Source organism: Acinonyx jubatus, chromosome D3, assembly GCF_027475565.1.
Source record: "Acinonyx jubatus isolate Ajub_Pintada_27869175 chromosome D3, VMU_Ajub_asm_v1.0, whole genome shotgun sequence".
Classification (NCBI taxonomy): domain Eukaryota; kingdom Metazoa; phylum Chordata; class Mammalia; order Carnivora; family Felidae; genus Acinonyx; species Acinonyx jubatus.
This window is the reverse complement of record NC_069392.1, coordinates 15,792,206-15,804,991: the sequence shown is the minus strand read 5'-3', so window position 1 is coordinate 15,804,991 and position 12,786 is coordinate 15,792,206. Positions and strand designations below refer to the sequence as shown.

Below are 12,786 nucleotides of genomic sequence, written 5' to 3'. Positions count from 1 at the left end.
TTTATACTCTGCCTTGTTTCAAAATGGATTCAGAGCAGTTTGGGAAGATATAAAACAGTATAACAAGATAAAATAAGAAAGAAAAGGCATAGAGAAAATAAGTCTATATAAGAAAAATATGGAGGTAGGAATGAAATGAATATAAAAGACTGTGTGCCAAGAAGACTTATGTGCTTTCTGGAACTGGGTAGATGAGGAGGGAGACAGCCAGATAGCATTTCTTAGCTGCTAAAGGAGGCACCTAAAATCTTACCACGGTTATATTGAATGCATTGTGTATTAATATTGTCCCCCCTGTGTGAACCACCCACACTCTGAAAGAAAGAGGAGACACCAGTAATCTAATCCATACTTAATGAATCCTCACTATGTGCCTAGTGCTGTGTCTTTAGCCTTTTCTCCCCAGGGGATTGGCCTGTAAGTCCTCAAATCCTTTTAATTTGGAGCGGAGGAGAAGGACACATTTATCTCACTGCTCTGTTGGGATTAGGAGGGAGGGTGGTGGCATCTTATCCTGCCCATTCAGAAGGAGGAGGGTATAAAATAGAGCATGTGTCACTGCTGTTTATCTGTGGGGAAATTAGTCTTTAAATCCTGTCTTGCTGCTGGTTGGAATGTGCTGTGTCTAATGGCTGCTGGAAGCCTTCACAGCAGCAAGTCACGACTTAATTTAGTCAGATGAGATCACTGCCTCCGAGCATCTTATGAAAAAAATAAAGAAACAAACCTCCCTAAGTCTAGAAACTAGGGCTCTACCACCCTTGCAGATGAAGATGCCTTGGAAAATAGGGCTTTTTTTCAAAGTGATGGCAGGGAAAAATACCTTACAGCTGTTTGTAGCCTATTGTGCAGGAACCCAAACCCCATATCAACTTGCCTCAGTCCAGTTTTGAGGCCATGGGTCTTTCCCCTGCCCCTCCCTTCGATTATGTCCCATGGACGTGGTGATGGACCCCATGCAGCTGTTGCCTGAATGGCTTTGTTGAATTTGTTCTGAAGAATGTATTTTCCGAAAGAAAGAGAAAGTGGCCATAGATGCAGTACCCTGACTCGGTCTCATTGTTCAGGCCCAAGTTCAGGCCCCCCACATAAGCATCAGTCAAATTAAATCAGCTGGACCTAAAATGGTCTAGGAGATTTGCGAACTTCATAGCAGGCTGTTTTACCAATAAAAGAGAATAGTCAAATGGGCTATTGTTGCTTAATTTTAAGAGGCAGCCATCTCCTGGCCAGGGTAGGGAGCCGTTACTCTGGCTTCTGCCCCTGGAGCAGATTAGATGCAACACAGTACCGTTGACTCCCTCCACTGCAGAAGTGCTTTGGGGCCCACTGGGAAGCGACTGTCGGTCTCCTTCGTGTTTTCTTGCTACCCGCTCCAACTTTAGCCATCCTGTCAATTGAGTTTGCTTGGAGATTCACTGGCCATCAAAAGCGGAGAATGAATCAAGGTGGAGGCCGACAGGAGAGTCATATTTAAACAAAAAGCCATGCTTTTAAGGTGCTTCAATGCTTCTTGGTGGAAGAGAGAATTTTCCACCTCGAGTTGATATTTAAGACCCCATCCCTTCATCTGAGGAAGAGAATTTGATGTTCCTTGACATGTTTCTTGCACACTTTAGAGCAGACAGATGCGTGATGTGATGTGCCATTCTGAATGTGGATGTAGGGAAAGGCGTGGTGTAGGCCCCGTGTACATCAGCATTGACTCCACGACGCATGCTTCGTGTCCCTGTCCTCACGTTCTTTTACTGATTTGGTTAAATGACTAATGCTGCATAATCAAGAGTCCAAAGCTAGAGGCACTAATGAAAGGAGTGATCCAGCATAGCGTGATCATGGGATCCCAATGTCATCCTCTTTGGTTTGTTAAAACCATGAGTCTGCATACTCTCATTTGTTTTACATAAATATCAATCCTTGTATTTAATTAAGCAAGCCACTGGCATGATAAGCAAGATACAGAATTGGGGGCATGTGTGGAAGCCTGAGTGTTGTAGAATCCTGACCATGGGCCCCAGAAGATGGTCAGACATCTAAACACTAGTTTCCTTTCTCCAGTTCTGCATGGAATTTTTCTCTCATCAAGACTGCATTAAATTCTCTTTTTTTCTTCCTCTTGTAACTTTCTTTAAATCAGTGAAGACCTAAGTACTCCTAAAAAAGAGTGCATCTCTAGTCTTTAGGCTGTAGCCTGTGCATTCTTCCTGATTGCCCCCCAACCCTTAGGTCAGCAGTTCTCAAAGTGGGGTCAGAGGATCCCTTGGGGTTCCCCAGGTTCATATTATTTTCATAATAATACTAAGATTTCATTTGGCATTTTTCAGTTTGTTAACATTTGCATTGGTGGTGCAAAAGCAATGCTATTTTAAAAGAAAGAGTAAATGTTTGAAAAAAAATCTCCATTTTAATTTCTTAAGTGATAAATATAGATAAATATAACCCACATAAACAAAAGCTCTTCAGGGTCCTTTGAAGAGTGTAAATATTTATTCCCCGTAGCACCTGATATCCAATTAACACTCAAATATTTCATTGAGAGAATCTAAAGATTGTCTTACATATTTTCTTATCTTTATATACAGTATTGTGTGAACTTTTGTTGTGTGCTTGCTTTACAACTTATTTCAAAGAAACATAAAACATGTTTCTTGACATTTTCTTGCTCAGATCAGTTCAATAATTGTTAAATGCTTATAGAATCTCCAGCAGTCATAATAGGATCAGTTCTACATTTTGTGTTTATATTTCACAGTCAATAATAAATCAAGTCATAATGATCCTCAAAGAGGATTGCCATTTGATATGTCAGAATGATCCAGAGGCCTCATAATGGTAGATTTTAATGGAAATGAAACAGTATTAGTGATTGAAATATCAGACTACATTGGGGGAAGTTAAACACGTTTTTAAAGGAGTAGTGTTATTTGGAAAATCTATTAATAAAAAAGTTGAATAGGGCCTCTCTTCCTAAGTCAAGGCCAGTGAGTTTTTTCATGGTCACTGCTTAGGCTTTGAAGAAGTTCATTTTGAAGGAGTTCACTCTACTGTCAGCTTCCCGTTTCTGTCTTTGAGAGATTTCACACCAAATAGTCATTTAAATCAGGGGTTGGCAGGCAACAGCCAATGGGCCAAATTCAGTATGCTTCCTCTTTTATGTAAATAAAGTTTTATTGGAATACCCACTTGTTTTCACATTGTGTATGGCTGTTTTTCTGCTATGAGATCAGAGTTGAGTAGTTGTGAGAGAGACTGAATGGCTCTCAAAGCCAAAAATATTTACTGCCTGGTCCTTTAAAGAAAAAAATTTGCTCATTCATGCTCTTAGGTTTGTTAACGTAGGGCCTTATTCTTCCTTGGGAGAATCCATGCCTTTTGTCCTTGATGATTAGTAAGTGTACTCGAGGGAGTTGGATGGTCTTTGGGGGCCAGGCTGCTGCTTACAGCAGATGAGATTTCAGTGGTAGAACCATGTTCCCACTTTGGATAAATGGTATACATGCCCCATTAAATCAGTAACTCTCTTGTATGATTGTTGGGCCTGAAGCAGATTGATTCTTGGGAATAAAAATAGTCTGATAAGTTTTCCATAAAAATGTGGGCTAATTATGTGGAGAGTTGATTCTTTTTTTTTTTTTTTTTTTGTTAACGTTTATTCATTTTTGAGAGACACAGAGAGACAGAGTGTGAGTGGAGGAGGGGCAGAGAGAGAGAGAGAGACACAGAATCCAAAGCAGGCTCCAGGCTCTGAGCTGTCAGCACAGAGCCCAATGTGGGGCTTGAGCCCATGAACCATGAGATCATGACCTGAGCTCGTCTGATGCTTAACCAACTGAGCCACCCAGGTACCCCTGGAGAATTGATTGCAAATGATAACTTTTTATGAATCTGTGAGTCTGTACAACCTAAAAACAAAACATTTTCCAAGTGCTCTTCAATCTTTTGTGTAGATTTATATTTCTGGTTTTCATTTTCCTTTTGCCTGAAGGACTTCCTTTACCATTTCTTACAGTGAAGGTGGCAAATTCCTTCAGCTTTTCTATATCTGAAGAAGTCTTTAATTTCACCTTCATTTTTGAAGGATATTTTTGCTGGGTATATAATTTAGATTGACAAATTTTAAGAGTTTTTTGTTTGTTTCTTTTTCCTTTCAGTGCTTTAAAGATGTTCTACTGACTTCTAACTTGCTTTAGCCCCCTTTCCCTCCCCGTTTTTTTACCCACTTTTTGGTGAGAAACCTGACTTCGTTTCTCTGTATGTAACTTGTGTTTTGCTGTGACTGGCTTTAAGCTTTTTCTCTTTATTACTGATTTTACGCAGTTTGATAGTGAGGTGATGTAGCTTAATTTTCTTCATGTTTCTTGTGCTTGGGGTTCTTGGAACTTTTTGCATCTGTGGGTTTATGGTTTATCTGCTGTTATAAATTTATAATATTAATTTATGGCAAGTAGACATACTAGAGAATACATCAAAGCTCTAAAAGAGACAGAGAGAGAGAGTGCAAGCTGGGGAAGGGCAGAGAGAGAGGGAGACACAGAATCTGAAGCAGGCTCCAGGCTCTGAGCTGTCAGCACAGAGCCTGACAAGGCAAACCCATGAACGCGAGATCATGACCTGAACTGAAGTCCGATGCTTAATTGACTGAGCCACTCAGGTGCCCCACACCTCTAAAATTTTTGACTTAGTTCTTTTATAGACCTTCTGGTGGAGACTAATTTTTTTTAAGAGAAAGGCCACTTTTGCCTTTGTCCCAAATTAGATTCTTCTTTGAGGTTTCATAGCTAAGCAAATGATACCCTGTCTCTCAAGTCAAAGATCTTTCAGGGTGTCTTTGACCCTTCCTTTTCCAATGTCTGCAGCAAGTCTTATTTCCTATGCTTCCAAAAGAGAACTCACTTCCATCCACTTCTCTGTGCCTTGGCCGCCATCCTACTCCAGACCACCATCATCTTCTTCTTGAATGACAGCAACAGCCTCCTCTGGTTTCCGTGCTGCTTTCTATTTCTATTTCCGTGCTGTTTCCTATTTCTATCTGTTCTTCCTACAGCATCCACAAAGTGACAAGCAGATCATTTCCCTCTACTTTTTAAAATCTCCATTGGCTTCTGATTAATGGTATTTTGAATGAAACCCAAACTCCTTTCTGGGCCTTCAAGTGACTTGGTCCCTGCCTGCCTCTCTACCATAATCTTGGGCCACATTTTCCTTCTCTTGCTGTGCTTTAGCCAAAAATTGTTTGACCTCTACCCACCGAGAATACATTTACCCTACAATCTAATACAAGGGAGCGTATATATATTCTTTCGTTGATTCCAAAGTATGTAAAATCAGGATGCAGCTTAGTCATAGCTGATATATGACTCTCTAGTCACATGGACATAAACATGTCATAGCTTATTCAACAACACCTTTTTTTTTTCTTAATGGTACATAAAATTGCCATGTCTTACAGTTGATAGCATCTTAAATTTAATGAATTATGGTATTGGAAACAGAAGTTTTCTGTGACAGTGCTTCACTATCCAAGGGCACATCCCAGTGTTGTCTATTCTTTTTTATTCCATTTCATTGGATAAACCAAAACAGAAAAGCAACACACTTGTCATACTCGCTATTGGGTCGCAGCTTGAAGTTTGAAAAAGCCATTCAGGCCTTTTTTTGTTCATCAAATGCCCCAAACATTTTCTCACTTCAAGATTTGTGCCCTCTGCCTTTTCCTGTCCTTTGCCTGGCTGGCTCCCCATTATCCTACAGGTGTCAGTTAAAGTGGCACCTCTTCAGAGAAGCCCTCCTTGACTACCCCATCTAAGTAAGTTCCTTTCTATCCCCCTTATTCTTTTTTCCTGCACCCTGTTTCTTTCAGAGCCTTTGTCACTGTTTGTAATCATGCACTTGTTAACTTTCCATCCTCCCCCACTGAAGGAAGGTAACTCCACATATATTGTGTCGTGCCACAGTGGATGGAATAGCATGTACGCTCACCAAGTCCTTGAAGGTCAACTGAACAAATGCTGCTGTTTGAGAGCAGCTCTGCCTTGGAGAAAGCCTTTCTATTTACCTCAAGGTCAATGTGGGATTTCTGAATCTCAGCAGCTTTTGATTAACAAGAAGAAAACTCCCTAGCTTGTCCTGGCTAGTGTGTGTGTGTGTGTGTGTGTGTGTGTGTGTGTGTGTGCGTGCGTGCGTGCGTGCATGTGTGTGTCTCTCAGGGAGTAGCCTAGCGAGGGGTCAGCTGGAAGGAAGAGGTAAAGGTTAAGAATGGGGAGAGTAAAAACTTCATCCTTTCATTTTTTTTTTCCTTTTCTTCCAAAGCCCCTAGGCATTCATATAAACATTAAGTGTATGTATACAGGGTGTGCCTGTGTGGTCTAAATAGTCGTTGTTACTAACCCAGCATCATATATTCCTGTAACTTTAACTTCTCATGTTTGACATGACTTGATTAATTAGTTCTTTGAAAACCAGATGTTTGGGCAGCTGCAACAACATTCTTGGCTTTCTCGGTAAATTGCTCTTTTCTTCATTTGGCCCATAGCATGTAGAATTGTACCCTCTGCTGTGAAAAATTTATAATCGACTTCTTACCTTTTAGGCACATAGAGATGAAATCCAGCGCAAATTTGACGCCCTTCGTAACAGCTGTACTGTGAGTATTAAAACTAAAGATGATTAAAATAACACGAGACTAAAATGGACAAGGGAGAGGGGGTATCTCTTACAATATCCGTGACTGATGTTTGTTACAAACTTTCATCTTGAAGCAGTTAATGTGGTCAAACTGATTGGGAGTTTCTGAGCACCAGATAACTCCAGTTTCTTGGGTTCCTGCCAGTTTTTAAAATTCAAAACCGTTCTTCATGTTTGGGGAAGGATAGTTGGAGTGGTGGAAATAATTCTCACTGCAGAACCGCTAATCGGTTTCAGTCGCTGCATTGTAAGTCCTAGGGCAGCTCCCCCTCCCACCCCAATGTAGAAGGTTCCAAAGCTGGTCCCAGCCAGACCCTGTCCAGATGCTGGAGGCAGGTAGCATCTGCAATGGCTCCTCCAGCCTGCTGCAGCTATGGAGAGGGAAGACCAGCACGTGCTGTGGACCTAGAAATTTTAAGTTCCCAATAGGCAAAATAAAGATCTAGGGCTTTTGGGAGATATCATGTATGTGGAGAGAAGTAAATTCTGCGAGCAGATAAGTATCATGCTTAGATTATGTGATGGGGTAGGGTCAGCAGAAGCTAGGTCTGTTTTCGATTATAAAAAAAGACTGAAATAAGCCCCTTTCAGAAGATAAGATGTTATCCTTATTCAAGGTTCCACTTCCTTTATTTGGTACTGTCATCACTTTATTACCTTCTTAGTTCTCAGTGAACTTGTCTCCATTTGTAGTATTCACATCTGTGAATTTCTGGAAACCAACCCCACCCCACCCCCCACATTCCTTCCTTCCTTCCTTCCTTCCTTCCTTCCTTCCTTCCTTCCTTCCTTCCTTCTTTCTTTCTTTCTTTCTTTCTTTCTTTCTTTCTTTCTTTTCATATTTTATTGCCTTGTAATGGAACTTTTTCTTTCCTCTTTATCTGCTATAAATAGGATGCTAAGTCTGGTCAGTGTATGGTTTCCCCCCTTCATTTAGTTACAAAATACACACTGTAAGGGCACCTGGGTAGCTTGGTCAGTTGAGCATCTGACTTTGGCTTAGGTCACGACCTCATGGTTTGTGAGTTCAAGCCCCCACATTGAGCTCACTGCTGTCAGCCTGTCGGCACAGAGCCCGATTTGGATCCTCTGTCCCCCTCTTTCTGCCCCTCCCTGCTGTACTCTCCCAAACATACATACATAGATACATAAATATATATATATATATTTAATATGTTTAAAAAATAAAAGACATACTGTAAAGTGCATGAAGTACGCTAATCTTAGAGTGCAGTTCAATGAAATTTTTACACATATGGACAACATGTAACCACAACATGCATCAAGATCCAGAACATTTTCAACCCCCAGAAGGCTCCCTCATGCCCTCTTCTTATCATCATCCTTTGCCCCAAAGGGTGACCTCGGTTCTGTCCTCTGATACCAGAGATCACTTTGGCCAGTTCTTAAACTTCAGACAAAGGGAATCACAGAGGATGTGTTCTTTTGGGTTTAGTTTTTTTGTCTTAAGTTATCTGTGGGGTTCATCCCTGTCGTTGCATCCATCAGGAGTTTGTTCTCTTTCATTAGTATGGTGTGGCGTTGCCAGTGGATGCGTAGAACTGAAGTTTGTTTATCCATTCTCCTGCTGATGGTCATTTGGGTTACTGCCATTAGGAACACAGTTGTGTAGAAGCACTGTTATGTAAGTCCCTTGGAGGCTGTCGGCACCTGTTCTGATGAGCATATACCCAAGAGCAGAGCAGCTAGTGGGTCATGAGATGCGCCTCTGTTTGACTCTAGCAGGTACCCGGCAGATAGATTTTTGGTCTGTGTCTCCCGATGCCGATGGCTGCATCAGGGGTGGGCCTGCCCGAAAAGCATCCCCGACTTCCTCCATTCTGCCTCCCTTCCTTGAGGAGCGGATGCATTCTGTTCCTGTACTCTCGTGCCGCCACTTTTTTTAAGTTTCTTACCGTCTCAGTTTCTTATTTTATGCAAGGGTTATTTGCTTTTATTACATACATGCTCGTAAATGATCACTGAATAAAACATAGATCATTTTATGACCGTGATTTTTTTTTATATTACTATTTTTTCCTAAAATAAGCTTGGATAGGTTTTAAATGTGTACATCGTTAATCCTTCATCTGGAGTTTTCTCTTTTTTTAGTCTTTTGGCATAACAGTTTTTTTTTTAATTGAAGTATAGTTGACACACAATATTACATTAGTTTTTGCTCTATAGCATAGTGATTCAACAACTCTATATATTATGCTCAGCTCACCACAAGTATAGTTACCATCTGTCACCGTACAACACTATTATAATACCAACTATATTCCCTATGCTGTACTTTTCATCCCCCTGACTTATTCATTCCATAACTGGAAGTCTGTATCTCCCACTCTCCTTCACCAATTTTACCCGTCCCTCCACCACCCTCCCTTCTGGCAACCATCAGTTCTCTGTACTTACGGGTCTGCTTCTGCTTTTTGTTTGTTTGTCTTGTTTTTTAGATTCCTCATGTAAGTGAAATCATGTGGTACGTGTCTATCTCTGTCTGACTTATCTCACTTAACATGATCCCCTCTAGCTCCATCTGTGTTGTCACAAAATAGCATAATCTCATTCTTTATACATGGCTGAGTGATATTCCAGTGTGTGTGTGTGTGGTGTGTGTGTGTGTGTGTGTGTGTGTGTGTGTGCGCGCGCGCATGCGCACGCGCACATGCACACATGCACATGGATGCCACATCTTCACAAAGCTTCTTTTAAAAACATTTTTATAGCTTTATTGAGGTATAATAGGAGCACAGTAACCTCAAGAGTTTTGAGATATGTACACAACTGTGAAACCAACGAAACAATCAAATTAATGAGCGTATCCATTACCCTCCAATGTTTCCATGTGCCCTTTGGTAAGCCTCCCTCTCCTAGATGTTTAAAGTTAGAGGTTTGTTTTTTACTAGAATATGCCAATATGTAGAATGAATTTGGCTACTTTCTTTTTTTTTTTTTAATGTTTATCTATCTTGAGAGAGAGAGAGCGAGCACACATGAACATGGGAAGGGCAGAGAGAGAGGAAGACAGAGGATCCAAAGTAGGCTCTGTACTGACAGCAGAGAACCCTATCCGGGGCTCAAACCTATGAACTGTGAGATCATGAGCTGAGTGAGATCATGACCTGAACCGAAGCTGGAGGCTCAACCGACGGAGCTACTCAGGCACCCTGAATTTTGTTACTTTCTCAGCTTACATAGCTTTTATATTGTCTTATTCACGTTTGCTTTTTTCTGGAGCAGTGACTTCTAATCCTTGATTTACTTACTTCCGTCATTCTGTGGAGGAGCCTTTGGGTTCTCTCCCAGTGGGAGGGGGAACCCAAAAGAGTGACCCCCACCCACACTTAGGCTAGAGAAGCTGGGTTGTTTAGTGATCCAAACCATGCGGTCTGGTGTCAGGCAGACTGGGTTCATATTCTAAATTGGCCTCTTTGTAACCTATATGATGTTAAACTCCCAGGTCTCCATGTCTTTACCTGTGAGATGGTGCTGACATTGTGTATTCTCCATTCCAATATACTGTCAGTGATAAGATGCACAAGTCATTTAATAACTGCTCTTTGGGTGCTTGGCAAGGACAGAGACAGCTGCTTAGTTCCAACGTATGTTCACATTTCAGAAACAGTAGAACTTAGGAAACACTGAGTCACCGAATCAGAAATTTGGTGCTAATGCCTACCTCATGGGGGTCCTGCAGGAATTAGATGATGCATCCTGGTGCTAACACAGGTCCTGGTCGGTAGAAAATGCTAAACAGTATTGGTTACTATTATTATTTTATTATATTGCATTTACGATACCATCTTCTGCTCAGGAAACGTTGTGCCCCTATAAAAAGTTTGAAAACCACCGTTTTAGGACAATACTTGGTAGCAATAGTAGATCTCTGTTCTACTTTTTCAGGTTCAACAGCTGCTTTAAAGACACTTCTGAAGGGCATGATAGATGTTCTTTTCTTACTGGCGCTGTCTCAGGTCGCCTCTGTGAGGAAATGGCATCTTTGTTACTGAATGGGAACTCCTATAAGAACTGAACTGATAGGAGCTCCCACGTAGCATCTTAAAAAGCTCATGAACAGTAAGATTCTCCAGCTCAGACCATCTCTATATTTGGAAGAGATTTTTAAAAAGGATTTGACCCAATCTGGCACCTAAAACCCTACCTAAGTCTGTTTTGGAGGGGAGTTGGTGGGCAAACCTATGACACAGTTTTAATTCTGAATCAATCTGTCAGCTATAAGATTAAAAATAAATAATATGCAAGTAGCTGCCTTCAAGAAAGAACCAGACATTCCAGGAGGGCTTTAGCCCCGTGTCTGTTTAGACTGATGCTCACTATCTGACTGGTTTCTTCACCCCTGACACGCTGTTGAACATTAATGGTCTCCCTGCTGGTCTTTGCATTAGGTGTGAGAAGTAAACAGTTCTTGTTCAGAACTGTGAGATTGGCTTGAAAAGCAACAGATAACCCCACGTAGAGATATCTCTCTCCCACTCTCTGTCTTCTTTTTTGGACACTGAGAGTAGATCATTTTTTACACCCTTGGTTTCTCTTAGAACTGTACCGTGATCTCTTTGCAAAAAAAAGGCATGTAAGAAAGCCCTGCTGGCTCCTGCGTGAGGAAGCTGTCTCCCTCATCTTACTGCTAAGGTGGAGTCAACCTTCAGTTTCTCTTTTTCATCCTGTATCCATGGGGTTGGAAGGTTAACAGACTCATACTATAGTAAACAGATAATGTTGCCCTTGGTGTGGAGAGAATACACCCGGGGACACATAGTAGACCTAAGAATTCTCATTGCACATTACCTGGTTCAGAATCAGAGATTGCCTATTACAATACTTTTTAATTGATTTTTTAAGTATTTATTTTGAGAGAGACAAAGAGAGTGCATCAGTGGGAGAGGGAGAGAGAGGGGGAGAGAGAGCATCCCAAGCAGGCTCTGCACTGTCAGTGCAGAGCCCAACACGGGGCTCGAACCCACGAACCTTGAGATCGTGACCTGAGCCGAAGTCGGATGCTTAACTGACTGAGCCACCAGGCACCCCTAATACTATCACTTAATGCCGCAATTCCAGGAACTCAAAATAGAGTCTCAAGCTAAACATGTGACTTAGGCGGAAAGAATATATAAAAAGTCTGAGTGAGCTAAAATGAGTGTTTGGGTGCTTCGCACAAACACATAACACTCCATAACATTAAAAGCTTGACGAACAGGCAAAATAGAGACAGTAAAATATAGAACCAACAATCACAAACTGTAAGTAGAAATCAGAGTTGTGAGGCCCCTTGAAAACTGGATGACAATAGGGAAATAGAAGAGTGCCTCTTAGTCCAATGGGCAGTCTCTACTGAAGTGAGAGTAATAATCTTGGCCCTTCATTGAGCCTTTCAAAGATTTCTTCTTTACACTTTGTAACCTATTTTGAAAGAAGAGGTAGCAGAAACGGGCTAATAATAAATCGCAGTTTTTCCCATAAGTCAGAGAAAGGGAGTGGGAACCCAAAGGCTTAGGTATGTTCTCAAGTGGCAAGTTAAGTTATTTGGGCAACGTATATATTCTTGTGTCGACAGATTTTCTGGGGTCTCTATGCTCTGCACGAGGCACCGCTATAATCATTAAAATGAAGCACTGTCTTGGGCATTACTTTTTATCCCCTGAATTTTGTAGGCCACAGTAAGGTAGAATAGTATGCCAGAAATCCAGAACATTGGGGGTGCTTGTGTGGCTCAGTCGGTTAAGCGCCCGTCTTTGGCTCAGGTCATGATCTCGCGGTTTATGAGTTCAAGTCCCACATCGGGCTCCGTGCTGCCAGGTCAGAGCCTGGAGCCTGCTTTGGATTCTCTGTCTCCCTCTCCCTCTGCCCCTCCCCCATTCATGCTCTGTCTCTCTCTGTCTCAAAAATAAACATTAAAAAAAATAGAAACAGGGGAGGTAGTAAATATGGTATTGACCTCTGTATCATGGATGGAGACACCAACCCCCCCCCCCCCCCCACAAAGTTCAAAATGGCTGTATTTGTGGTTCCAGGCTCCATTTGATAGTATAGTTTTAGGTCGGCTTACCTCCGTTTTTTGGGGAGGGGAGGGAAATAAGA

At 41.6% G+C, this 12,786-nt stretch overlaps 1 protein-coding gene across 20 annotated transcripts in view; it reads left to right on the top strand.

Annotated features, from left to right (window-relative positions):
• Nucleotides 1-12,786, top strand: part of CIT (citron rho-interacting serine/threonine kinase) — a 166,409-nt gene that overhangs the window by 105,408 nt on the left and 48,215 nt on the right. For all 20 annotated transcript variants that reach the window (XM_053206540.1, XM_027043931.2, XM_027043924.2 and 17 more), the window contains one exon: nt 6,590-6,643. In XM_053206540.1, the coding sequence (XP_053062515.1) occupies nt 6,590-6,643 (54 nt within the window). The remainder of the gene's footprint in view (nt 1-6,589; nt 6,644-12,786) is intronic.